A 26,640-nucleotide genomic window follows, 5' to 3' on the forward strand; every position below is an offset into this window, starting at 1 on the left:
CACGGCAACGCTAGATCCTAACCCACTGAGCGAGGCCAGGGATCAAACCTGCGTCCTCATGGATACTAGTTGGATTCGTTTCCTCTACGCCACAACGGGAACTCCTGGATCAATTTTTATATTCCCTCCTTCCATCCAATTCTCTCACACTAGGAACCAGGTTTTACTATCTCCACTTTACAGATGGGAAAACTACAGCTCAAATAGTATCTCATCGGTAGGGAAGCTGAGCTCAAGCCTCCACATGTTAAATCTGAAGTCAGACAGGCCAGCACTTGAACGGTTCCCCATAGTAGATCTTAGGCACCAAGAAGCCAGGAACTGCCATAGTGATTAGAAATAATAGTCCTTAATGTTTAACAGGACAGTCAAATCCATTCAATCATTTATTTTCCCTTACATATCTATCAGTGTTTTGCATGCAGTATGTACAAAATGCTGGTCAAATTCACAAATACAGTTCACCTATGTCGTATAATCTTTCCTTAACCTTCAGAAAAGATCTAACTTCAAACCTTAGCTCTGGGTAAATCTCTCCAGGTTTCCATTTCCTGAGTGAGGATTTGTAAAACCTGCCTCTCAGAACGTTTTGAAAATTAAATGAGAAAAATTTATATAGGTAAGAGCACCTAGGGCAGTGCATGCAAGATAGAGGCAGTGGCTCCCAAGTCACTGCTTAAGTTAAATGCAAGTATGATGCGGCACTATCGAAATCAGTCAGTGTTGGTTTTCCTCCCTCTCAACCACCATTTCTTTACACACAGCCAACCACTCCCCTTACAGAACTTACAGTGGAAGTCTGCTGTTTTATGTATGCAGCTCTCTATCAGCCCAGGGAGAAGAAAAAAGGACCAAAGCTGGAGTTCCCGTTGTGGCTCAGCGGTAACAAACCCAACTAATATCCATGAGGACACAGGTTCGATCCCTGGCCTCACTCAGTGGGTTAAGGATCTGGCGTTGCCGTGAGCTGTGGTGTAGACCGCAGACACAGCTCAGACCCCGTGTTGCTGTGGCCGAGGCGTACACCAGCAGTCACAGCTCTGATTGGACCCCCTAGCCTGGGAACTTCCATAGGCCGCGGGTGTGGCCCTAAAAAGACAGAAAGAAAAAAAAAAAAAGCATAAACCAAGAAATCCTGTCAGATTATGTTTTGGTGCAAATGTATTATAGGTTTTTCATATTCTTTCCTCATAATTTTTCGTAAAAGTGAATCATGTCAGAAAGTATAATTCAAGCTTGTCATCATATTCCTGGGTGCAAAAATAACTTACATTTCTACAAATATTTTCGAGCCTTTTAATATACATTACAAATATTTTAGACCGATCACATTTTGAGTGTAACATATTTACAAAACAAAAAATATATTACAATAAATATGAATGAAACAGTGAATCTGATCAACAACAAGCTCTGTCACAACCAAGATATTTAAAAGGAATGCAAAAACCTGTTGGTCTGCACATGTTAAGAGTTTTGAGATAAATAGAGGTCCAGAATTATAATGTATCTGGAGAAGAGACAGGGAACATCCCAAATTTAAGTTAGGTAAGATTCTTTCTCATTGCTAATTATATAATGTTTAATGATGTTTTAAACTGTGAACATTGATGAATTATCCAAACATGATACAAAGCTAATATAGTTCTATCATTTCAAAATGTACGTGACATTCACATAGCCTTTTAATTATTATCATTATATACTGTAGTTCACACAATATCTACAAATGTGAATGAGAAAAAAAAGTCACAGCAACGTGTCTCACATTCCAGTTTTACATAAGACAAGCACATACTGCATCAAACATTATTTTATAATATGTTAATAAATAACACCTAGGGTTTTTTTTTATGGTTCCTTTGAACAGTTTGCAGCTGTATATTTAAAAAGAGAACATTTTCTGTGAGTTTCACATTGTCAGCAAACCATAACATAAATAATGAATCTTTTAATCAAAAAAAAAAAAGAATTAGAAGAAGAAAGGGACAAAGAAGAGAAAAAAAGCAGAGTTGTGTAGAGAACATAAAATATTTTTGACATGCTGCTTTTCCAGTAGAGTTTGCAATAAGAAAAATAGAAACAAAAATGATTGTCTTTGAAAAACAACCTTTGAAAGCTTTACACAATATTGAGCATGAACCTTTTCAGATTAGCATGGAAATCTTTTTGCCCACCTGCTTTGCATACATACCCCCTGCACCCCTGCATATACACACACCCAAAACGATCTACTAACGTCACGGGGAACAACTGCTTACCCCTCAAAATGAGAAACAGTCAGAGCACTGAACTGAAATCCAACCCGTGTGAAGTCTACAAAGGTTTCATTCTTGCTTTGCTTTCTGTGGATGTCCCTGTGTCAGCGATGTTCCAGTAGACCCCCAACAACTTTTAAATAAACGCCACTGTCATGACTTCAGGGGTCGAATTTCATCGGGTGAGAAGAGGAACCTGGCCCCTCAAAAAGGCCAATCCTGACAAGCCATCAGACATAAGATCAGCTCTCTGACTGCAACTGCCGAGTCTGGTGACCAATAGTCAGTGTTGTCATCTGTTCTCTTCCCACAACCGCTCACAAACCTGGAGGACCATGGGTTCCTATGAGACACCCCCCCACCCCGATCCATTGTGAACGTGCGGAACTGCTTTAAAACCTGCTCCCAGCGAAGAGCGTTTTCTCTGCTGAGCCAAAGGAAGAACGGAAGCCTTATGGCAAAATTAGAAGTAGAGTTGTTAGGGGATTAAAGACTTTTTCTTCAAGCGACCATGAGTTTTCTAAAGGGAAAAGAAGGCAGCAGTCCAACTTTCTGACCAGGAATACAGATTCCTACATCCTCAGGGTCCAGGTTTTCTTTAGTCAGCATTTTCACTACCTTTCAGCATATCCAAGAAGTGTGGGTAGGAATCCCTGGGTTGTAGGATAATCACGTCTCCCCATGCATGTTCTTTTACACCTGTCAGCCCTCATCTTGACCAAAACAAGCATACGATATTATGCTATAGGCCATGGGCAATTTCCACTAAAAAAAAAATACTCAGTGGTAATGTTCCTGGAGTTATTTAAATTACATCTTTCCAAGAAAATCTAAAAACCATTAGTTAAAATCCATCCCATAATCCTATCATTGCAACTTTTGCTCATTAATCCTATCCCAGACCACGAGATGGGTGTTATGCCTTTGGGGGCCTCTATTTTCCATCCCCCACTCCCCAATACTGAGCAGGCTCCTCGAAGGGCAGGCTGGAATGTGGCAAAACTCTGCAAGGTCATCTAACTAAAAGTTCTTCCCTGCTTTGGTCCTTTTATGTTGGGGACTTGAGAAAACAAACCTCCTTATCAATGAGGAATTAATTCGCAAGGAACTTAACAGTTTAGTATTACCTACACGTTGCTGGAGTTTTTGGTTCACCTGTGAAAAACCTCAGAACTGTGACACACACTAGGCATTAGCACAGATCTGCAGCAAAGATGGAAAAGCTCATAAACTAATACAAGGGCTTTTGGCCTTGATTTTCAAATTCGGACCAGGCATCATTGAGCTCCATGAAAATCATCTTCGCATATTGTTCATAGGGTTGCCCGGTAGCCTGTAGAAGAAAAACAAACACATGCAGTAGATACCAGACCAAAGGTTTGTTTATATTAAAATTTTCACTGCTAATACGTGGGCTCTATATAATTGAAATGTCTTTTTCTATTAGGCTATTTCTCTCTTTTTAAAAAAAAATGATTTTTATTTTTTTCATTAGAGCTGGTTTACAGTATTTTTTATTTTTCCATTACAGCTGGTTTACAATTTTCTACTGTACAGCAAAGAGACCCAGTCACGCATACATGTACACATTCTTTTTCTCACCGTATCTTCCATCATGCTCCATCATAAGTGACTAGATATAATTCCCAGTGCCATACAGCAGGATTTCATTGCTTATCCATACCAATGACAACAGTTTACAACTTTTTTTTTTTTTTTTTTTTTTTTTTTTTTTTGTCTTTTGCCATTTCTTGAGCCGCTTCCCAAGGCATATGGAGGTTCCCAGGCTAGGGGTCGAATTGGAGCTGTAGCCACCGGCCTACACCAGAGCCACAGCAATGCAGGATCGGAGACTCGTCTGCAACCTACACCACAGCTCACAGCAACGCCGGATCCTTGACCCACTGAGCAAGGGCAGGGATCAAACCCGCAACCTCTTGGTTCCTAGTCAGATTCGTTAACCACTGCGCCATGACAGGAATTCCCAGTTTACAACTATTAACCCCAGATTCCCAGTCCATCCCACTCCCTTCCCCTTCCCCTCCCCCTGGGCAACCTCAGGACTCTCCTTCAAGTCCATTAGTGTCTTTTCTGTGGAAAGGTTCATTTGTGCTGTATATTAGATTCTGGATATAAGTGATACCATAGAGGCTCTTTCCCTTTTTATGGTCTAATCCACATGACCTTAATTACTACGGCCCCCCCAGAAAGCCCTCCCCCTAAAAATGCACAGATGGTAGGAGTAACCAGTCACCGAGTAGGTAACAAAGAACTTACTGGGCAGCCTAAGATGCATCTCCTTTCTCCAGAATTATCCCCCACATGACAGCCTATCTCCAAGTGATTAGCTGTATTCTAAAAAACCCATTTTCTCATTTCTAAAAAAAAGGTTTTGGTGACCCATCACAAAGGCATACAGTTTCTAGATTTTTCTGGGCTGTTTCTCTTGCTCTTTGATTCACCAAAACACATGGTCTCTTTAATTCTCTTCAGATTAGTCACACAAAAAGTGTGGAGAGATGAAAATCAAATACATCAAATTCAAGCATGTGTTCCCAAGTCACAGCCTCACACCATGGGACTGGTTATCATCCATAATGACAGCAAGTGACCCAATTCTGTCCGGGAGGTTTCTGGGTATCATGGTGACCTCACCTGCGCCACCTGGTAGTTGAAATTTCTGACGATGTAGAGCCTGTGTATGTGTACATACTTCGATGAAAATATAAACTGGCCCTATCAACATGGTGATGAATTTAGTTCCATTCTGAGTATTCTGTTGCTTCTCGCCAATTTTCCCAACGACATTCTAAAGCTTTTTCACTGTCATCCTAGCTAACTACACTGCTGCATCTCTGCAGGAGGAAATTTTCCTCTGTCCAGCCCTTAGCTCATCCTTAAGTCAGGATACACTTCGTATCTGATCCTTAAAAATTAGTCCGTGGTGAATCTTATACCTAAGGAAATCCCCCACACCATTACGTGCAATACATAGTCTGATTTCTTTTCTTCTGCTTCATAAAGTTTAACTATCTGTTTAAATACCTGATTTGAGCCCACGGAATTTAATTTATATAAATGGCCTAAGAAGCGGTAAGTGTGATGGAAGTGTGATGTTTTGAGACGTGCTTATAACCTCACGACAGGAGCGCCAGACGAGCGATGTGTGGGGGCAGGTTCTACTCACTTTATCTGGGTGCACCACCAGCACGGCCCTCCTGTACACCTTCTTCACCTGCTCTGGCGTGACCAGGTCTGCCATGCCAACTGGTTTCCACTTCGTCTCCCCAGCCCACAGCACGGTATGCATCGTGGACAGAAGGGCTCTGATATTTCTCTCTTTGCCTTCAATCCATTCCAAGATCTGTAAACAAGAAGAATAAAGAAATTCAAATGCTGGCGTTCCCTTCGTGGCTCAGTGATTAACGAACCCAAGGTTCAATCCCTGGCCATGCTCAGTGTTAAGGATCCAGCGTTGCCGTGAGCTATGGTATAGGTCACAGATGTGCCTTGGATCCCATGTTGCTGTGGCTGAGTGTAGTTGGGTTTTGGCAGCTGTAGTTGGGATTTGACCCATAGTCTGGGAACTTCCATATGCTGCAGGCACAGCCCTAAAAAGCAAAAGGAAAAAAAAAAAAAAAAGAAATTCAAATGGTTTTGAATCCAGAGGGTCTCCTCTCTGACTCTAAAAACCCCTCCTGCTGCAGCAAAATCTAGTACTTACATACTCCAACCTTCCTGCTACCTGGAAGGCTTTTCCTCCTCTACCTCCATCCTGCCTCATCTTGCTGGTTAACTCCTCATTATCCTTCAAAATCCTACTCAGGAATTTCATATTCTCCAATCTTTCAGGGTTTGAATTCCTTCCTCTCTGGCCCCCGAGTTAATGACTCACTCCTAAAATATAAGCTCCATGAAGGCACATACCATGTCTGTTTGGGCCACTGCTATCTGCTCTGTCTAGCACAGTGTCTGACACTTTTAAAAAAAAAAATTCCTTGAGGAGTTCCCATTGTGGCTCAGTGGGCTAAGAACCTGACTAGTATCTATGAAGATGTGGGTTCAATCCCTGGCCTGGCTCAATGGGTTAAGGATCCAGCGTTGTCGCAAGCTGCAGTGTAGGTTACAGATGTGGCTCAGATCTGGAGTGGCTGTGGCTGTGGCATCGCCTGGCAGCTGCAGCTCTGATTTGACCCCTAGCCTGGGAACTTCCATACGCTGCAGGTATGGCCCTAATAAAAAGCAAACAAACAAACAAACAAAAACAGAAGCGCAGGTAAATAGTGGCTACGCTTGAAAACAATTAACTATCCCATACCAACTAAACAATTAAGCATGATTTAAAAGACATACCTGACTTTCTTCTATAGAAAACTATCAGAGTTCACCTAATGAACAAAGGTTCTTGAAATGGAGCACAATCTTTTAGAAGGAATATAAAACCTCTGTGATGCGATAAGAAGTAAAAAGCAAATGCAAACAAAGGATCCTGTATTATACTCCACACAGTATCTGTTCATCTTCAACAAATGTTCAGATCTGCGGGAAAATTCTGGAGAAGCACAGTGGCATATTTTTTCAAATGTGTAACACTGAGTGGATACGCCACTCCTGGTTTTGCAGAACAGATTCAACCCTCATCTTCCAGGCTGTTATAGTGTCAGCATATTTCAAAACATGGGAATTCAAGCCCTCTGACTGTGCAGCGCCCTCCAGTTCTCTTGCCCTTCACACACCCTTTCACCACCTCACGCCATTCAGAACCACCGCTCGGTTCCCAAATTAACCATCATCCACAGGCACATCCTCTTCTAAGAAGTAACGTCTCTATTTTCTCATCTGTGAAATAAGGGAGTCTCTGGTTTGCAAATTTTAATGGGGAAACATTCTTTTTCTCCCAATCAAATCTTAACCTAGACTCCTAGCATCAAAAACAGATAAAAGTATAAAAGCTGTGGTTGAAAGTAGAAGGAGTCAGTGGGGGAAGCCAGGAACCTCACCTCTCTCAGCCCTCCTCTCCTCTGCCTTCCCAAACCTCCAGGTCTAGCAGGAGCGAGTAATTCCCAGGCACATTAATATTTCTCTATCAGCAAAGAAAAGATCCTGGGGGCTTCAGCTCATCTGGTCTAAGCAGGGACCCAGTGAAATACTGTGGATGCTGGAAACCTCACACGGCCCCTTCTACAGGTTCATCCCACAGTGACAGCTCCGCACGCATAATAATCGCCCTGGGTCAGGGGCACACCCACCTTTAGTTTCTCAGGATCCATCTCCTTAGCCATTTCCTCCTTTCTCATCTCAGCTATTGTTCGAGGCCCCTTTTTGTCTTTGTGGGCATTAAAACCTTGACCAGAGAGTAGGTCTTCAAAGTCAGCTGCTTTTTGTTTCCCTTCTGCAACATAATAATTGAAAAAGTATTATAGCTTTTACATTTAAACATGATCTATCATTATGTTACCAGACACGGTGTCTTCAAGATGCTTTCACATCCATTAAGCACCTGAATCTTCTCACTGACCATGTGAGTAGGGCATGAGATTGTCATGTCCACTTTACAGATGAGGAAAGTGAAGTCTAGGGAACTTGAGATCTGTTCACAATCAATACCATGGTCATGGCAAAGCCAGGCCTCAAGGCTGGATTGTTAGTAGACTCGATCTCACTCCATAATGTCATGTCCACTGTTCCACGTTTTTATAGATGAGGACACTCTACCCCCGTCCCCACCCCCTGCCAGCACCAGTCATACAGCTAGTTAGTATCAGTGATGGGACCGAGACCTGCGTTTGGGTACCTAACATCCATGCATGCCACTGCTTTCCTGCCCACACTCAGATGACACTTTTAGTCTAACACGGTGCTGGGTTTTGCTAAGTCTAGTTTTGGCTTCACGATCTTTCTCAGTCTGTTAGGAAAAGAGGCCTAGGTGGCAGCAAAGAGCAAAGCCTCTGGAGACAGACGCCCCAGGTTTGAATTCCAGCTCTGCCACGTATTAGGGATGCGACTTTGGGGCAAGTTCCTTACCATCTCCGTATATGCCTCGGTTTCCTCATCTGTAAACCAGGCATGGTGTTACTACTGCTACTACTTACCTCATGAGGTTGTTGTGAGAACTGATATGTTAATATTTTTAAAATTAATTTTTTTTTATTCAAGTATAGTTGACTTTCACTGTTGTGTCATATGAAATTTCTGCTGAAGAGCAAAGTGGGAGTTCCCGTCGTGGCGCAGTGGTTAACGAATCCGACTAGGAACCATGAGGTTGCGGGTTCAGTCCCTGCCCTTGCTCAGTGGGTTGACGATCCGGCGTTGCCGTGAGCTGTGGTGTAGGTTGCAGACGCGGCTCGGATCCTGCATTGCTGTGGCTCTGGCATAGGCTGGCAGCTACAGCTCCGATTAGACCCCTAGCCTGGGAACCTCCATATGCCGCGGCAGCGGCCCAAGAAATAACAAAAAAAGACAAAAAAAAAAAAAAGAGCAAAGTGACCCAGTCATACCTATACGTACGTTCCTTTTCTTATATTATCTTCCATGGTGGTCTATCCCAAGAGATTGGATATAGTTCCCTTTGTTATACAGTAGGACCTCATTGCTTATCCATGCTAAATGGAACAGTTTGCACCTACTCATCCCAGATTCCCCATCCATCCCACTCCCTTCCTCCTGCCCCCAGCAACCACAGGTCTGTTCTATATGTTTGTGATATATAGATAGATTTGTAGATAGATTCATTTGTGCCATATTTTAAATTCCACGTATAAGTGTTATCATATGGTATTTGTCATTCTTGTTCTCAGATAAGTTAATATTTTAAAGTGCTCAGAACAGTGCCTGGATATTTAAATGTTAAACAAAACCAAACTGAGGCAAAACACAGGAGTCCATGCAGTCCATACCCATCAGCCAAAGCTGTTCTCTGAATTGAAACCCACCTGCCATCTCTATACTATGAGGCATTCTGAACATAATTCTCACACACACACACTATAAGCTGAGTGCTCTGACTAGGGGTTTTGTCTGTCTTGTTCACTGCTATATCCCCAGTGTTCTCTACACTGTAGATGCTCCATAAATTTCTGCTGGTTGCAGATGCTCACCCCACATCTACTCAAAATAAAAATGGAGGGGAAGCCACATGACTCTATGGAGTTGTCCAGTAATATCCATTGCTAACCAAAAAACAATCATGATGTTACCTTGGAGTTCCCATCATGGCTCAGTGGTTAGTGAACCCAACTAGTATCCATGAGGACGAGGGTTCGGTCCCTGGCCTTGCTCAGTGGGTTAAGGATCTCGTGTTGCCATGAGCTGTGGTGTAGGTCGCAGACATGACTTGGATCCCGTGTGGCTGTGGCTGTGGCTGTGGCGTAGGCCAGAAGCTACAGCTCCAATTCGACCCCTAGCCTGGGAACCTCCACATGCCACAGGTTTGGCCTTAAAAAGTCAAAAAAAACCAAAAACAAACAAACAAACATGATGTCACCAAAAGGAATCCCAGTCATGTTAGTGTTGTGAGAAGCTGCCTGTGGCACATCCAGTAGAGTGTGGTGGTGAAGGGCAGGGGTTTGAGAGCCACAGTGCCCAGGTTCTGACCTTGGCTCTGTCACTGACCAGCTGTATGGACTTAAGAAATGACTTTGTTGGTCTCTGTCACAGATGCTTCAACCACAACGTGTTGGTTTTGAAGATCACATGGAATAATACATGACAATTGCCTAGAATAGTACCTAACTCAATAAATGTCAGCTACAGCTACTAGAAAAAGAAGTAGAATTTCCCTTTTCATGTCCCATGGAAAGGCCTGTTTCCTCTTGGGTCCCTAAACATTTCATTCCTGGGTATGATCAAACTAACTGAAAGCTAAACTATATCATAAATAGGGCTTTTAACAAACTCAAATTCAACCATCCCTGCTATGCAATGTATATTCTTTTTCACTCATTATCAAGAATCACATTTGAAAAAAAAAAAAAAAATCCCATCCAGAGTAGCCTCTAGCCTTGGATGTTGGGCCATTTTCGGTTCTTTTAACTTTCTTCTCAGAAGAGAGGGAAAAAAACCATCACAGGAAACCCAGTGATCTCAGGCACATCCCCCAACTACTGAATAATCAAGATCAAGTGTCTAAGACATGGCCACTCCTTTAATTGGGGTCCAAGGGCAAAGGTGAATTTTGTGCTTGAAGGGGTCCCAAACTTTTCCGTCTATGCCCTCCTCCAAAGGAGTGACAGCTTCAAGATTCATCCCTCCCTCCCTCTCATCCATTCAATTTTCATTCGGTGCCTACTCCACGCCAAGTACTATGCTAGGCACTAATGGGAACAAAGCAAAAAAAGACCCAGCGTCTGCCCACCATTTGCTCTCAGCCTGGAGAGAGACACGTGGACCAGCAGCACAAACCCAGGAGCTCCAGGCACAGCTGGTGGAGAGATCATGCTGTGTCTCTATGATGAAAAGACTGCCTTGGTGCCTGATTGCTGGTCCAGCACAGGTTCAACCCCTGGCCTGGGACCGTTTACATGTTACAGGCACGGACAAAATAATTATGTAAATAAATAAATAGAGTTAACATTTTAAATATACCTAGCAAATATTTATATTATAATAAATTTCCCATATTAAAAAAAAAAAAAAAAAAAAAAAAAGACTGCCTTGGAATTGTTTTCAATCTCCTTCTTCAGACACACATACATCCGGGTACCCTACAGTCAGGCTCCCTGCTGTCATCCTTACCCACATTAGCTGATCCTTTCCCACGTTCGTTCTGGCCCCCAGGCATGGATGAGAAGCTCACGTTGTAGTTGGGCCGGTGCTGGGGAGAAGCGTGGGGCATGCTGGGCTGAGGCTTAGACTGTGTCTGCTGCCAGTTGTAGCCACCTCCCTGCTGCCACCCTCCACCCATAGGCTGGGGAGATGCTTTCTGTGGGGAGCTGAGGGGTGGAAAGCCTCCACCCAATCCAGTTGGTGTGGAGGGCTTGCTGGCAAATGAAGAACCACCTACAGAGAGGAGAGAGAGAGAGAGAGAAAGTCATGCTCTTTTGAGTCGCCTCTAACTCCTGTGTCCCGAGTTACTGTGTGCAACGACTTCAGTGGAACATCCCTTGACTGGTAGCACAATTAGCCTTCCTCTTTTTTCCTTCTGTCTTTTTAGGGCCACACCCACGGCACGTGGAAGTTCCCAGGCTCAGGGTCAAATCAGAACTGCAGCTGCCGGCCTACACCACAGCCCCAGCAATGCGGGATCCAAGCCACATCTGTGACCCACACCACAGCTCACAGCAATGCTGTATCCTTAACCCACTGAGTGAGACCAGGGATCAGACCCATGTCCTCATGGATCCTGGTCGGGTTCTTAATCCACTGAGCCACAACGGGCACTCCTAGCCTTCCTCTTAGTTAAAGAAATTGCAGGCATATATTTTCTTCATCCTCACAAAGACATTTTTAGGTATTAATAACCCCATTTTTTCTTCAGAGGAACAAACTGCAGCTCAGACCAGGTAAGTGATTTTCGCAACGTCACACAGCCAGAAAGTGGCAGGACTGGAACTTGAGTCTAAGTCTCTGACTGCCGAGCTGGAAGAGTCCTTCCCCTATGCCACTCCAACCCTCCCTCCCCCTCCCAGATTTTACTTCTTCACTGGAGTAAAGCTACCAAATGACAAGAACTAGGAGTAAAACAAAATACATTCACTCATGAAGGTGCGACTTAAACCGTCAATGATCAGGATTATTCACTGTCTGCTACAAACACAGACATGGTTAGTGCCCAAGAGTAAACAAAGATGTTTTGAAATGTCATCAATAGGTTTCAATTTCACACGACCTGCATTTCATTGCAGGAGAGTAAACACAGCCTACACTCTGACACCTTTGAACAAGGCAAAGAATCTTTAAAAAATGATACTACTTTGTGCTGGGAATTTAAGTAGAATCATGAGCCTGTAATGCCTAACCTTTAAGTACTCACTGAATATAGGCTGAGCTGTTTCCAAAATATGAAGACCAGTTTGGGCTCATGTTTAAGGAGATAAAATAAGAAACCGAAATGTGGTGACCTCTAGGAACCCTTTCAGGCACCAAGCCCAAAGGAACAGTGATAATAAAATAACATGCATGTAGCTCTTTAGAATTTAAAAAATATGTTTATGAATATTACTGCCTACAATCTACACAACACCGTAGGGAAGTAGGTAGTATTACTGGCCTCACTTTAGTTATGTATTTTTCTTTTTTTGTCAAAATTACCTTTTTTTTTTTTTTTTTTTTTTGGCTGTGCACGTGGCACACAGAAGTTTCTGGACTAGAGATTGAGCCTGAGCCACAGCAGTGACACCGAATCCTTAATTGCTAGGACACCAGGGAACTCCTGAAATTACTGTTTTTTAAAAAAAAATATTTTAAAAAAGTTTATACAATTTTAAAGGTTACTTTCCATTTAGTTATTACTGGTTGTAATTACAAAATATTGGCTGTATTCCCCACATTATACATCACAAAGCCAATCTTACACCCAATAGTTTGTACCTCACTTCCCCCACTCCCCACTGGTGACCACCAATTTGTTCTCTATGAGTCTGCTTCCTTTGTAGTTATAGTCACTGGTTTGTTATATTTTTTAGATTCCACATAAAAGTGATATAATACAGTATTTATCTTTCTCTGTCTGACTTATTTCACCCAGCCTTTCAAGTCCATCCATGCTTCTACAAATGGCAAAAATCCATTCTTTTTTATGGCTGAGTAGTATTCCATTGCATACACCACATCTTCTTTATCCATTTATCTGTTGATAAACATTTAGCTTGCTCCCATATCTTGGCAACTGTAAATAATGCTGTTATGAACACTGGGTGCATGTATCTTTTCAAAGTAGTGTTTTTGTTTTTTTTCAGATATATACCCAGGAATGGAACTGCAAGGTCATATGGTATTTCTATTTTTGGTTGTTTGAGAAACCGCAATACTGTTTTCCATGTCTGGCCCCACTTTATTTTATTTATTTTGTATTCTTCTGTCTTTTGTCTTTTTAGGGCCACACCGGTGGCATATGGAGATTCCCAGGCTAGAGGAACTCTAATCAGAACTCTCTAATTGGAGCTACAGCTGCCGGCCACAGCCACAGCCACAGCCACGCCAGATCTGAGCCACGTCTATGACCTACACCACAGCCCACGGCAATGCTGGATCCTTAACCCACGGAGCAAAGTCAGGGATCGAACCTGCAACCTCATGGTTCCTAGTTGGATTTGCTTCCACTGTGCCACGATGGGAACTTCTGGCCCCACTTTAAAGATGAGAAAAATCAAGGCTCAGAGAGATATGCTGACATACTCATGATCACACAGCAAGTTTATGGTGATGGGACTGACTACAGGCTTCTTATTTCCAAATGTCATGTTTCATTTGCTGCGTCCATAATCTCTGACTCCTCCCCAAATCTCTGAGTCTTTCACTATAATTTATCCCTTCCTTACTGTGTCTTCTTTCTATAGGCACTGTTCTTCTGTTCTGATCTGGGTTCTTCTTTCCTTCCCCACTGGGAATGTGTGTTACAACCACAAGACTTGGAGCCAATGTGAGGTTGAGTCTCTGCTCTAACACTTACTCGTGCATTCTTGCACACATTAATTCATTCATTCGAATATTCATTCATCAGTATCTGTTGAGCATTACTCAGTACCAGATACTGTGCACTGGGATGATAGCTGAAAAAAGTCTATAAAGAACCTTCGCTCTTCTGAAGTTCAGTGAAAAATTTATCTCCTTGACCTCGGTTTTCTCACCTGTGAAATCAGAACTATGTCTGCATCACAGGTACACCATAAAGGTACACCATGGCTCTGTGAAAGTTCTTCCAATCCCTGAACTAGGAGAAGAAGAGGCATTAGTTTAAAGTAATGTAATTTCATATGCCCAGAATGCACCACTATACCATAAAGGATCTACAAATACTTAATAACAGAAAAGGATAATGACAGAGTTATACTTCGGTTTTGCCTCCCATCAGTCTCTAACTTAGATCATGAAGCCCCTCTTTCTTGGCCCCCGGGCTCTTCTGCCAACAACCCATCAACCTATACCTTAGGCTGGGAACGCATTCTGCGTTGGGATTTCATGTTATATTTTAAGGTTGCTTATGATCTTCTTTCCAAATATATATATGTTTTTTATGTTAAGATTTAATAGTATAGCACTGGGAGATCTACTTAATAGTCTGTAATAACCTATATGGGAAAAGAATCTAAAAACAATGGATATATGTGTAACTGATTCACTTTGCTGTATGCCTGAAAACAACATACCATTGTAAGTCAGCTGCACACCAATAAATTTTAAAAATAAAGAAATAAATAAAATTCAATATAAAAAAGACCCTAAGAACTTAAAAAATACTTCCATATTCCAACGACACTGTCATTTATTTGTTCATTTATGAATGACTACTGAGCATCTTCTACATGGCAGGCTGCAGATGAAAAGGCAGATGCTGACTCTGACCTCAAGCTGCTCATCAACACTGAGCCCTTCCAGGGAGTTCCCGCTGTGCCTGGAACGAATATGACTAATATCCATGAGGATGCAGATTCGATCCCTGGCCTCGCTCAGTGGGTCAGGTTTCCGGTGTTGCCACGAGCTATGGTGTAGGTTGCAGACATGGCTTGGATTTCTCATTCTATGGCTGTGGTGTAGGCCAGCAAGCTGTAGCTCCGATTCGGCCCCGAGCCTGGGAACTTCCATATGCCATGGGTGAGGCCCTGAAAAAAAGAAAAGAAAAAAGAAAACAAACAAAAATGTGCCCTTCCAGAAGAATATTTCCTACCCATGTCTAGAAATGCCAATTTTTAATGCCACTGAAACAGAGAACTGACAGAAGTACAAAACAGCAGCTAAACCCACAGGTCCCTGTTATTCTCATTAAAAGCAAAAGCAGCGGTGGTCAAATTTGGCTGTGCATTAGACTCACTGGGAATCTATAAAAACTCTCTACACCCAAGTCACAGCCAAACCAATTAAATCAGAGTATCTATGAAAGAACTAAGCTGTCTGTATCAGAATTGTTCCTTGTGAAAATACCTTAAGGACAAGGATACTATCTTTTTGAATTGCAGCTATCTAAGTTGGAAGTTTAATTTTTATTCTAAAGCAATTGCCCTGGGGTCAAAAATTCTAGCCTGCAGCCTTGCTTATATACCTATATTCTGTATGGCTTGAGGAAAGTCACTTCTCTTTCTTAATCTGTGTGACTTGAAAAATGGGGAAAGTTAAGAAACTATTTTCGGAGTTCCCATCCTGGCTCAGCAGACAACCTGATGTTGTCTCTATGAGGATGCGGGTTTGATTCCCAGCCTTGCTCAGCAGCTTAAGGATCCGGAGTTGCTGCAAGCTTCGGCATAGGTCCCAGATGTGGCTCAGATCCGCTGTGGCTGTGGCTGTGCCTGAGGCATAGGCCTGCAGCTGCAGCTCCAATTCAACCCCTAGCCCAGGAACTTTCATATGCCACAGGTGCAGCCATAAAAAGAAAGGAAAAAAGTGGAAAAAAAAGGAAACTAGTTTTCTCCAGTAGTTTTTAAGTTATTACATTTCAAAAACAACAAAGAACTCTTGAACTCCTCCTAGCAGGTTTGTTGTTGCAGTGATATGGATGCAGTTATTCTGAAACTATTTTTATTATCTCTTAATGCTGAGATCCAAGGAAATGGAAAATACACATATGGAACAGGGGAAAGCAAGAAAGAGCCCTGTGAAAGTGGATTTAATTCTCTTTTTTTGGTCTTTTTGCCTTTGCTAGGGCCGTTCCCACGGCATATCGAGGTTCCCAGGCTAGGGGTCTAATCAGAGGTGTAGCTACCAGCCTATACCAGAGCCACAGCAATGAGGGATCCGAGCCGCGTCTGCAACCTACACCACAGCTCATGGCAACGCCAGATCCTTAACCCACTGAGCAAGGCCAAGGATTGAACCTGCAACCTCATGGTTCCTAGTCAGATTTGTTAACCACTGTGCCATGACAGGAACTGCTGGATTGAATTCTATATATGTGTTTCTATCCACTCATCACCTACCTCCATTTCCTGAAAGGCAGAGCAATGGTACCCACCTCAGTACCAAGGAGTATACATTCTGGCTTCTAAATACCCACAAAAAGGGATGAGGATGCTTGGAAACACCTGATTCCAGGACTGGTGTGTGAAAGTTCAAAACCAGCCTAGAACATCTTAGTGAACCATAAAGAAAGTTCTTAAAATGATAGAATCGACTATAAGCTTTCGGAAGGCAGGAATTTTGTTTTGGTTTGGTTAGTGTGGCGAATTGGTTTTTTCTCAAACAGTGTTCGTCCACAGAAGGCAGTTAATAAATAGCTATGGAATGTAGAAATGGGTAAAAAAATGAAGCATGAATGAGACTTTATTTGAAGGAGAACTTCAACTATTACATATGATGCTATTTTAAAATTTGAAATTTATATTACTATATTAAAAAGTGAAAATAATTCTGAGTGTTCTTAAAATAAAAAAAGATCTAAAGAGTATAAAAAGGAAGGGTCATGACTCTGACAGGATTCTGGCAAAAAATAAAATGGTAGCCACGTTCTCATTCCCTGCAGCTAAACTGGCTCTAAATGCCTCCAGAGGGCTGAGAAACTAAACCATCGACACGGCTAACTTAAACCTTTGTGTCAAAGCGATCCCATCCTTATTTAGCAACTCTGCACTGCCCAGAGCAGGAAAAGGAAGAAGGAAAGGTTTCAGAACACGCTCGTTCCGTGAACTACTCCTTGGTGAAGTAGTGGTGAAACAGTTTGAAACCTACATACTGCACCACGAACACTGATACTCAGAAGCGCTTGCAGTGTCTGAAGCCCGGGGAACCCAGTGTCTCTAAAATTACTGCTCTTGAAACATGTACCCTAAAACAACAATTCACATAGGATGAAAAACAGTTTGGATGCACTATACAGAGAGCCCATTTTCTGTACTGGAATTTTACAAACTGAGCAGAGCGCACTGTTGTCAATGGGGGAGGGGGGATACAGTGTGGGGATCTCATGGCGACTTCACCGTCAGGCGGTGCACGGCTGGCCCCAAGTGGCACAAATCTACCTGACCAGCCTCGTCTCTCCGCTTTTCCTGACACATTCGTTACTTCTGCTGCAGCCAAACTCTATCACCAGAGGCTGCTGGAAGTTCTAACTTTATTTATGCTACTTCTCCAAAAGTAGGCATTGAAGAAACAGATTATTAGGGGTGGATTCCAACCCAATACTTGAGGCCTGTTTGCTTTTCTTAAAAGTCAATCTCAGGTTTTAGAGTAGAGCTTAAGAATACATATGATTTTAGATCCCAGGTAGCAATACCAGGTTATTTTAACATCAAAGATTTAGATTTGAAGCTTTGGAGCCAGAAGTAAATGTTCTTTGGAGTTTCCATCGTGGCTCAGCGGTAATGAACCTGACAAGTATCCATGAGGACTCGGGTTCGATCCCTGACCTCACTCAGTGGGTTAAGGATCCAGTGTTGCCATGAGCTGCAGTGTAGGTCACAGATGCAGGTCGGATTCTGAGTTGCTGTGGCTGTGGCGTAGGCTGGCAGCTGCAGCTTTGATTCAACCCCTAGGCTGGGAATTTCCATATGCCATGGGTGTGGCCCTAAAAAGAAGGAAAAAAAAAGAAAAGAAAGAAAGAAGATAAAAGTAAATGTTTTTTTATATCTTAACTTGCTATGTTTATACCTAATGTCCCAAGGTCGGCAAAAGGATCCAGAGTCTGGGGTTTGTTCTGATGGGTGGGAGTACCGTGTGATGAGCCAGTTGGGCTGGTGGCAGCTGACTTGCTTCCCATTCCAAAACCTCCTGAAAAAAATAATACGATCATTGAAAATGAGTTTGTCGTCTGAGGCTGAATTCTGAAGGTCAGAAATCCAGAGCTCTCGCTCAGCTTGTCTCTAAGGGCAAATTTGGACAGGGTTTGCAAAGACGTTAGACTTTGCTTCCCTCACTTAAGTGAATACTGGCCTGGAATGGGGACAGGGAACAGAGAAGGCATGTCATTTCCTGGCCACCCCTGTAAACTATTATGCTTAGTGTTTACTTTACATGTAATCTGACTTCATTCTTTCCTATGGGATTTGGAATCAGGTCTGAACTCAAGTTCGGCCACTTCCTAGCTGAGTGACCTTTGCATGTTGCTTAACTGCTCTGAGCTTCAATATCTTCTCATTGGTTAACTAAGGAAAGAGCAATTGCTTTAGAAAGTTGCTGTGATAAACATATTGTGTGTGTGTGTGTGTGTGTGTGTGTGTAACTTACACTGTGTCAGGAACACAATCACACTAGATGACTCTCAAGAAATACACTACTAGCCACGAGAAATAGAATTTCATATTACAGACAAATCCAGCCCTAAAAAAAAGTCCTTGATGAAGAAGGAAAACAATTTAATTTATGTAGCACCTACTCTAGGCCACAAAATTTCATATAAGTCATTTCACTTAAACTTGTACACCTGTGTGGGATAAGAACTATGAACCCCATTTCACAGATAAGAAAACTGAGGTTCAGACTTGTGAAAAAAATCTAAGAGTTCCTAAGTGGTTGAGTTAGACATATACCTAGATTTGCCTAACTCTATTGTCAAGGCAGACATTTATCAAATGAGACTTAGAAAAGCTAAATAACCTATAACATGCAGCATTATCATGGCATCAAGGCCAATGTGAAAAGCCCTTCCAGAATGTAAGCCTCTAGGAAATTTCTTGGAGGGGCTATTCCACTCTGTAAGTACTCACTTCACCTTGGGTGAGGGACTCTGCTTTAGCAACTGGTTAAATGTACACAAAATTAATCTGCTGACCTTTACCTGGTTTAGTATGCCAATCCCAACCTCCTGCGACATCTGGCTGAATGTTCACAGCAGGTGTACTCGAAGCTGCAAATGGGGAGAAAAAAAAGGATCAGGACAAGATAGCTCAGAATCCACTTTTCTAGTTCATGCAGGAAAATGCTCCCTCTCTCACGAGGCCTCACGACCTGTCAAGGTCCCAAGCGCTTCATCTCTGCCTCTGAGCTCTCCCCACCTCCTGCAACATGGACAGTTTGTGCCTTCATCTATAGTTACAGGGAGACCACACACTCTTTGTCTCTGTTGCTTCTTTGGTTTACCTTTATTTTGGTTTACCTTTATTTTACCTCCGTATCCACACTTTGAATTATAACAGTGCATATATCTGTCTCTAATACATTGTGAGTTTCTTTCTTTCTTTTTTTTTTTTTTTTTTTTTTTTTTTTTGTCTTTTTGCCTTTTCTAGTGCTACTCCTGCAGCATATGGAGGTTCCTAGGCTAGGGGTCTAATCGGAGCCATAGCCACTGGCCTACACCACAGTTCACGGCAATGCCGGATCCTTAATCCACTGAGCAAGGCCAGGGATGGAACCTGCAACCTCATGGTTCCTAGTCGGATTCGTTAACCACTGCGCCACGACGGGAACTCCCGATTGTGAGTTTCTTGAAGGCAAGAAATAATCTTATTCATCTTTGTGTGTCCCACCTTTACACTTAACACAAATCAGTGGGCAAGTAAAAAAAAAAAAAAAAAGTGAAAGGGAACTTAAACTCAGTCGGCCTTAAGGTGGCATTAATAAGTGTATGAGAGGTACAACAACTGAGAACGGAAAGTTCGTTTTCTCCTCTGCTGTGACAAGAATGGAGAATGAGGAGTCAATCAGAACATGTACTGGGGACTGACTAGATACCACCCACCATGCTGGTGTCAGGGACGTATCCACTGTCACTCAAAACAAGCTCACAGCGGCTTCAAAATAGATCATTTGGACCCCTCTGAAAGTTCCACGTGTAGAATTTATTTATTTTTTTTTATTTTTTTTATTTTTTTATTTATTTATTTTTTTTGCTATTTCTTGGGCCACTCCTGCGGCATATGGAGGTTCCCAGGCTAGGGGTCTAATCGGAGCCATAGCCACCAGCCTACGCCAGAGCCACAGCAACGCAGGATCCGAGCCGCATCTGCGACCTACACCACAGCTCACGGCAACGCCGGATCGTTAACCCACTGAGCAAGGGCAGGGACCGAACCCGCAACCTCATGGTTCCTAGTCGGATTCCTTAACCACTGTGCCACGACGGGAACTCCCCACGTGTAGAATTTAAAAGAAATGTTCAGCTAAAGAGAATTAGTTGTGTTAGAGGAGTATACACTGGTAGAGTAAATTTTTTCTGCATCTAAAAAATCCAAAGAAGAAATAGGATGCCATGAGAAATAACCTCTTTCTAAGGCTCTTCTAGGTTCAGTTCATAAAATCAATGAGTACAAGGCAAATACTAAACTGACATTGTGAGTAGGATTTAAGATCCAATACACAACCCACTACCACCACCCAAAGGGTCACCAAAGGACCAAGATTCGCATGACCAAGCCTTACATTTTCCTGTTTTTTTTGCTTAGTACCAAGACATCGTGCGCCTTCTCATTACTGAGTTAGAACATGCTGCTGGCAGAAATAACAGTTCTTTCCCTTCTGTTTCTCCCTTCTCTTTTTTTCCCAAGTAGCCCATGAAAACTGAGGTGTACATTAGACAATTTTGCTAACATTTGCTGTTGGATTTCCTTTACACTCTGCCCTCAGTCTCATACCCAACTAGGATGCAGAACGACGAATCAGTACTTCAATCTAATTACTAATCCAAACCATAAACCCTTATGACCTCCTACCACATGCAAGGCACCACACCAGGAAACAGAGAACTAGAGGCCACGGTGCCTATCCTTAAGAAACTTAAAATCTGTTGGAGAGAAAGGAGTAAACAAATACAAGGGTAATTACCCAATATTTTCAACCTCTATTCTGCCTTTTATTATGGTTACTTATTTAGCTTTCTTCTCAATTGATGCCCCACATGAGTATTCTGCTCAGAGTAGATGTCCAATAAATATTTGTAGTCAATAAATATTTGTAGAACTCAAAGGCAATATTCCTTGATTGTCAGAAGAGATTGCTGTTGCCTTGTAGAAACTGGAGGTAGCCCACGTGACCACCCAATCCGACATCTGAGTCTCCCTTGTACATGGAGATGATGCAAGGGACCCACTAACAGTGGAATAAGTCCCTTCTCAGCAAGTGGAAAATTCTTTCACTCACTAGCATTTTCACTCAGATCAAAATAAAAAGTATACCACAAGGTAGTAAGTCAACCATACTCTCAATAAAATTGGAGAAAAAAAAAGAAATGTAGCAACAAGATAAAGGAGCGCTAACTGGCTGAAACTGGATGCAAAACATCTTCTAACCCACTCACAAGAAAGAACCTCGTCCAGCACTGCCATGCCAATGTATGAACACTTATACCCATGGGACATAAAAGGCGGTACTCATATTAAATCAGTAAATTCAAAGAATTAATGTCAGGAAAATAGATAACCTTATTCACAGCATCATTATGCATCAAAGAGACCTGAATAGAAAAAAAGGAGTTAATTTATTTTATATTTACTCATTATATGGAAAGACAGACAGATAAAACCTACTGCGTGCTGATAATTCTTCTAGGCACTAGGGAAGCATTCAGCAACAAAACCAAAACCCTGCCTTTGTGAGCTCATGTTCCAGTGAGAAGAGATAGACAACAAAAGAATAAAAGACACACAAGAAAATGAAGGATACTGGGAGCTGACAAGGACAATGGAAAAGAAAATGCAAAGTAAGGGCACAGGGGATGGGTTTCCATGTGAATGGAGCAGTCAAAGAAGGTGACAGCTGAGCGAAGATCAAAGAAGTGAAGGAATAAGCCATGCCGATGCCTGGGAAAGGGGACAGCCAGTGCAAGAGCGGAGAGACCAGTGTGTCTAGAAATGGAGAGAGCAAGAGGGAGAGAACAGCAAAGGAGTTCAAAGCTCTGGTCACAAAGGGCATACCCAGGCCATTTTGAGGACACTGGTTTCCATGTTGCACAAAACAGAGTCACTGTGAGCACAGCAATGATGTAACCTACATTTTAAATACTTTGTGAACAAAAACATCAGCTTTAGGGAGTTCCCACTGTAGCTCAGTGGGTTAGGAATCTGACTTTTATCCATGAGGATGCAGGTTCGATCCCAGGCCTCACTCAGTGGGTTAAGAATCCAGCATTGCTGTGCGCTGTGGTGTAGGTCACAGACATGGCTTGGATCTGGTGCTGCTGTGGCTGTGGTGTAGGCTGTTGGCAGCTGCAGCTCCGAGTTGACTCCTAGTCTGGGAACTTCCATATGCCACAGGTGTGCCCATAAAAAGGAAAAAACAAACAAACAAACAAAAACAAATACATGGGCTTTAACCCATCTCTCTGCATCTTTCCTCGCAGGGTAGTCAATTTCCAATCAGGAGATTCTTTTCAGTGGGCACTAGTCAAGAATCAGAGGTGAATTTCTTATATGCTGTCCTGTGAACCACTCCAAATAGTTTGAGATTTAAGACCAACAGGAAGTCAACCATAAAGGTTGTTCCTGGACTGCTTTCTCATTTTCAATCATTGCAGTTTGACCAGTGTTGCACAATTCATCTTCCTTTTGCATGTGCATGGCTTCCGTGAAGTCACGCTTATGACTGGACTGCATTCTCCAGGGTGGCTCAGGGTGCCTTCCCTAGTAAGTACATTGTCCTCAACATTGAGTGGAGGCCAGTGAGGTTCAATATCCTTCCATATCAGGAATGAGCTTCGGTTCTCTAGCCTAAAGCCATCTGTCCTTCACTGAAGAGCTTCAGATTTTGTTTGTTTGTTTTTCTTTTCTGCAACCTACACCGCAGTTTGCAGCAACACTGGATCCTTAACCCACGGAGCACAGCCAGGGATCAAACATGCATCCTCACGGATACCATGTCGGGTTCTTATCCACTGAGCCACAACAGGAACTCTAAGAGCTTTAGTTTAAATCAGTGTTACCTAAGTGATAGATTTTTGCTCTTACAAATTTTCTTTTTTTCTTAGGGGGGCACCTGAAGCACATGGAGGTTCCCAGGCTTGGGGGTTGAATTCGAGCTGTAGCCGCGGGCCTATACCACAGCCAGATCCAAGCTGCATCTGTGACCTACACCACAGCTCACAGCAACGCTGGATCTTTAACCCACTGAGCGAGGCTAGGGAGCAAACCTGCAACCTCATGGATGCTACTCAGTTTCATTTCCGCTGAGCCACGATGGGAACTCCTGCTCTTACTAATGGATGTGACTATGATTCTTTCTATAAAACCCAATTCTCTAACATAGAAATATAACGTGGGCCATGTATAACTTAAAATTTTTCTAGGATTCATGTTAAAGTAAAAAGACACTGGTAAAATTAATTTTAATAAAATATTTTATTTAACTCAATATACTCAAAATCGTATCTTAAGTGACCAATATAACAAATATTAATGAGATATTTTACACTCTTTTTTTGTATGAAGTTTTGAAATCTGGCATGTACTTTATGCTTAGAGTGCATTTCCAGTCAGAATGGCCACATTTCAGGTGCTCAATAGCCACATGTGGCTAGTGGCTTCATATTAGATAGAACTAGCGTAATATATCAGGATATTGTATTCTAAACTGTTCTGTGGAATATCAATTTTGTAGAATGCTCATCATATCAGATTTTATTAATTTATTAAGGCTTTTTCACTTTTCAAAGACTTCAATGAGTATGTATCATTCAATCAACTAAAAGTGGCAAGTTTTGTCTTTTTTCACTGTATATAAAATAAGGTAATGTCCTACAATCGGTGGTGCCCTATAATTCTGTGCATGCAGCTTTGATGCAAGAAAAAAAAAAATTCCATAGTCAAATTAAATTTTAGGAAAGCTGCATAAAACAAAATTAAGCAGGCTTCTTTACTATAGAACATCCCAGAAGTTTTAATACGTTAATGTGAATTTCCAAAAGAGAGACACATCATGTGGCTTTTCCAAAAAACAAACAAAAAAACCCCAAACCACCTACAGGATGCTTACACAGCTGAGCACCTACTGCTATCTTGTGGAAAACCATGTAGCACTGAACACAACATAAAATACTTCCTTACCATGCACTGTAGGTGAAGGACTTCTCGTGGGCTGAAGAAATGGGTCACTGGATGCACTGCCTGTGTTCAGAAAAGAATCCAGCAAATCTTGACCGGATGGCTTAGAAGGTCCTCCAAAGGGGTCAAACGCTGCCCCTAAACAACAGGAAACAGGTGTTTCTTTGTCTTATAAGTTTGTTCATTCAATAAATATTGACAAGCTGTCACCTTTACAAGGCCCAAGGCCAAATACTTGAAATGTCAGGATGATGTCTGCCTTGCGGGGCTGCTCCATGGGCCCATCCTATCCTTTGTTTTTAGGGCCACACCTGCAGCATGTGGATGTTCCCAGGCTAGGGGTTGAACTGGAACTGCTGCTGCCAGCCTACACCACAGCAACAGCAATGCAGGATCCAAGCCATGTCTTCGACGTACTCCATAGCTTACAGCAACACCGGATCCTTAATCCACTGAGCAAAGCCAGGGATCAAACATCCTCATGGATACCAGTTGGGTTCATAACCTGCTGAGCCACAATGGGAACTCTACCTATCCTATCCTTAATAATTCCTCCAGGGTTAAAAATGGAGCCCAAGGATAATCTCTTTGTGGACAAAGGAGAACTCTGATTTACCTGTTGGCTGAACCATAAACATAGGCCTTTGGCTATCTTAATAAACATGAAATAAGTCAGGCAAGCTTACAGACTAATAGATGAATGATGAAACCATGCCTGCACCGTGGGAGATGCTCAATGAATGAATTGAGCTCATATTCAGCGAATTAGTGAACAAATACCAGGCAGGGGACTCTGTTGTTAAGGCTAACAATAGAAAACCTTGCTGTCCAGATTTTGTTTAGTTTTGATTGTGTTTTTAGTGGTCTCTGGCTCATTGAAGTTAAAAAGAGAAGAAAACGAGTGTGACAAAGCCTGAGCTCTCATTACACTTTATGTCCTATGAAACCAAAATGTTTCCAAAACATTGCCTGTCAACCACTTGCTAGAAACTAGATGCAGATGTAGTGAAATGAGAAGTGTGTGCACGAACCAGACTAGAACAAAGCAGGCAGAGCTGAGGATTCCAGCAACAATTGCATAACATGAATATTGTATCATTTCTCTAGGGTTCACAGTGCCTTGCTCAAAGAATCAGCCGATCTTTAATATCTCTAACATCTTGCTGTCAGAGCTGTATTATCTTCATTCTGTAGACAATGAAACTGAGATTCAGAGAGCAAAGTTTCTTGGCCAATATTAAGTAAATAATAAGGCTGGACTCATGCTCAAATTTTCTGACACCAAATTCCAGGAATTACCCAAAGGCATCTTCCAGGCGTGGAATGAATGTGATGAAAATCACTCAGAGCAGCATGTATTTAACTGGCCTTTAATTTCTCATTATTGGACAAGAGACAAAATTCCCCTTAGCTCCCTGTAGTAAGATGTCAAGCTAATGGGCTGACTGCTTCCTGGAGTGGGAGTGACCTATTTTAGGATGAGATAACTAGAATCAAACAAGTTCATGAATAAATCCCATTATCAAAACCCAGGTAGGATATACAATTTAATACGTGTTTGGCATAATGCTATCCCAACTTCTGCTGGGCAGCAGATTAGCCTTATGTAGCAGCAATGAGTCATCATCTGTCAGGGACTCTGTTACATGATTTATATCCCTTACCTCATTTAATATTCACAAAACTTTATCTCTTCTATAAGATGAAAATACTGAGATTTATAGAGTAACTGTAAGAAGACACTGGGTAAATCCCTCTTTACCTAAGGCTTTTGTTTCATTTTGTTTGTTTAGGGCTGCACCTGCAGAATATGGACGTTTCCAGTCCAGGGGTCAAATGAGAGCTACAGCTGCCAGCCTATATCACAGCCACAGCAACGCCAGATCCAAGCCGTGTCTGCGACCCATATCACAGTTCACAGCAACACCAGATCCTTAACCCACTGAGCGAGGCCAGGAATCAAACCCGCATCCTCATGGATACTAGTCGGGTTCATTACCACTAAGCCATGACGGGAACTCCCTTATCTATACCTAAGTTTGAGGTCAACAGTAGAGGATGCTAAAACCTTCTATTACTTGGTACACTTTTAATAGCAACATGTGTTAAATTAGCAGCATTCTCCAATAACTGAAAGCAAACTTCCCAACACGAGAGCTCAAAGTGGAGTCTTTACAACAATGCTGATAGATAAGTATTACCCCAATTTTACGACTAAGAAGGCTGAGATTTTCCAATAAGGCTACACAGATGGGTAAGAGTTGGTCCTGGCATTCAAATCCAAGCCTTTAACTCTGGACTCAGTGTTCTTTCTACTTCTTCTTGGAGAACAG

At 42.2% G+C, this 26,640-nt stretch overlaps 1 protein-coding gene across 13 annotated transcripts in view; it reads right to left on the bottom strand.

Annotated features, from left to right (window-relative positions):
- Window positions 1-1,282: 1,282 nt before the first annotated feature.
- Window positions 1,283-26,640, bottom strand: part of DNAJC6 (DnaJ heat shock protein family (Hsp40) member C6) — a 170,652-nt gene continuing 145,294 nt past the window's right edge. For 11 of the 13 annotated variants that reach the window (XM_021093584.2, XM_013988882.3, XM_021093582.2 and 8 more), the window contains 7 exon segments: window positions 24,311-24,445; window positions 19,117-19,185; window positions 17,991-18,110; window positions 10,992-11,255; window positions 7,508-7,650; window positions 5,446-5,622; window positions 1,283-3,591 (listed from right to left, as the gene is read on the bottom strand). In XM_021093584.2, the coding sequence (XP_020949243.2) occupies window positions 3,490-3,591; window positions 5,446-5,622; window positions 7,508-7,650; window positions 10,992-11,255; window positions 17,991-18,110; window positions 19,117-19,185; window positions 24,311-24,445 (1,010 nt within the window). In that variant the 3' untranslated portion in view covers window positions 1,283-3,489. 13 annotated transcript variants of the gene reach the window in all.

The sequence above is a fragment of the Sus scrofa genome, chromosome 6 (genome assembly GCF_054392235.1).
Source record: "Sus scrofa isolate SSC_HxYL_T2T_F1_AM1 chromosome 6, Sscrofa_HxYL_maternal_Yorkshire_Landrace_v2.0, whole genome shotgun sequence".
In the NCBI taxonomy this organism is placed as follows: Eukaryota; Metazoa; Chordata; class Mammalia; order Artiodactyla; family Suidae; genus Sus; species Sus scrofa.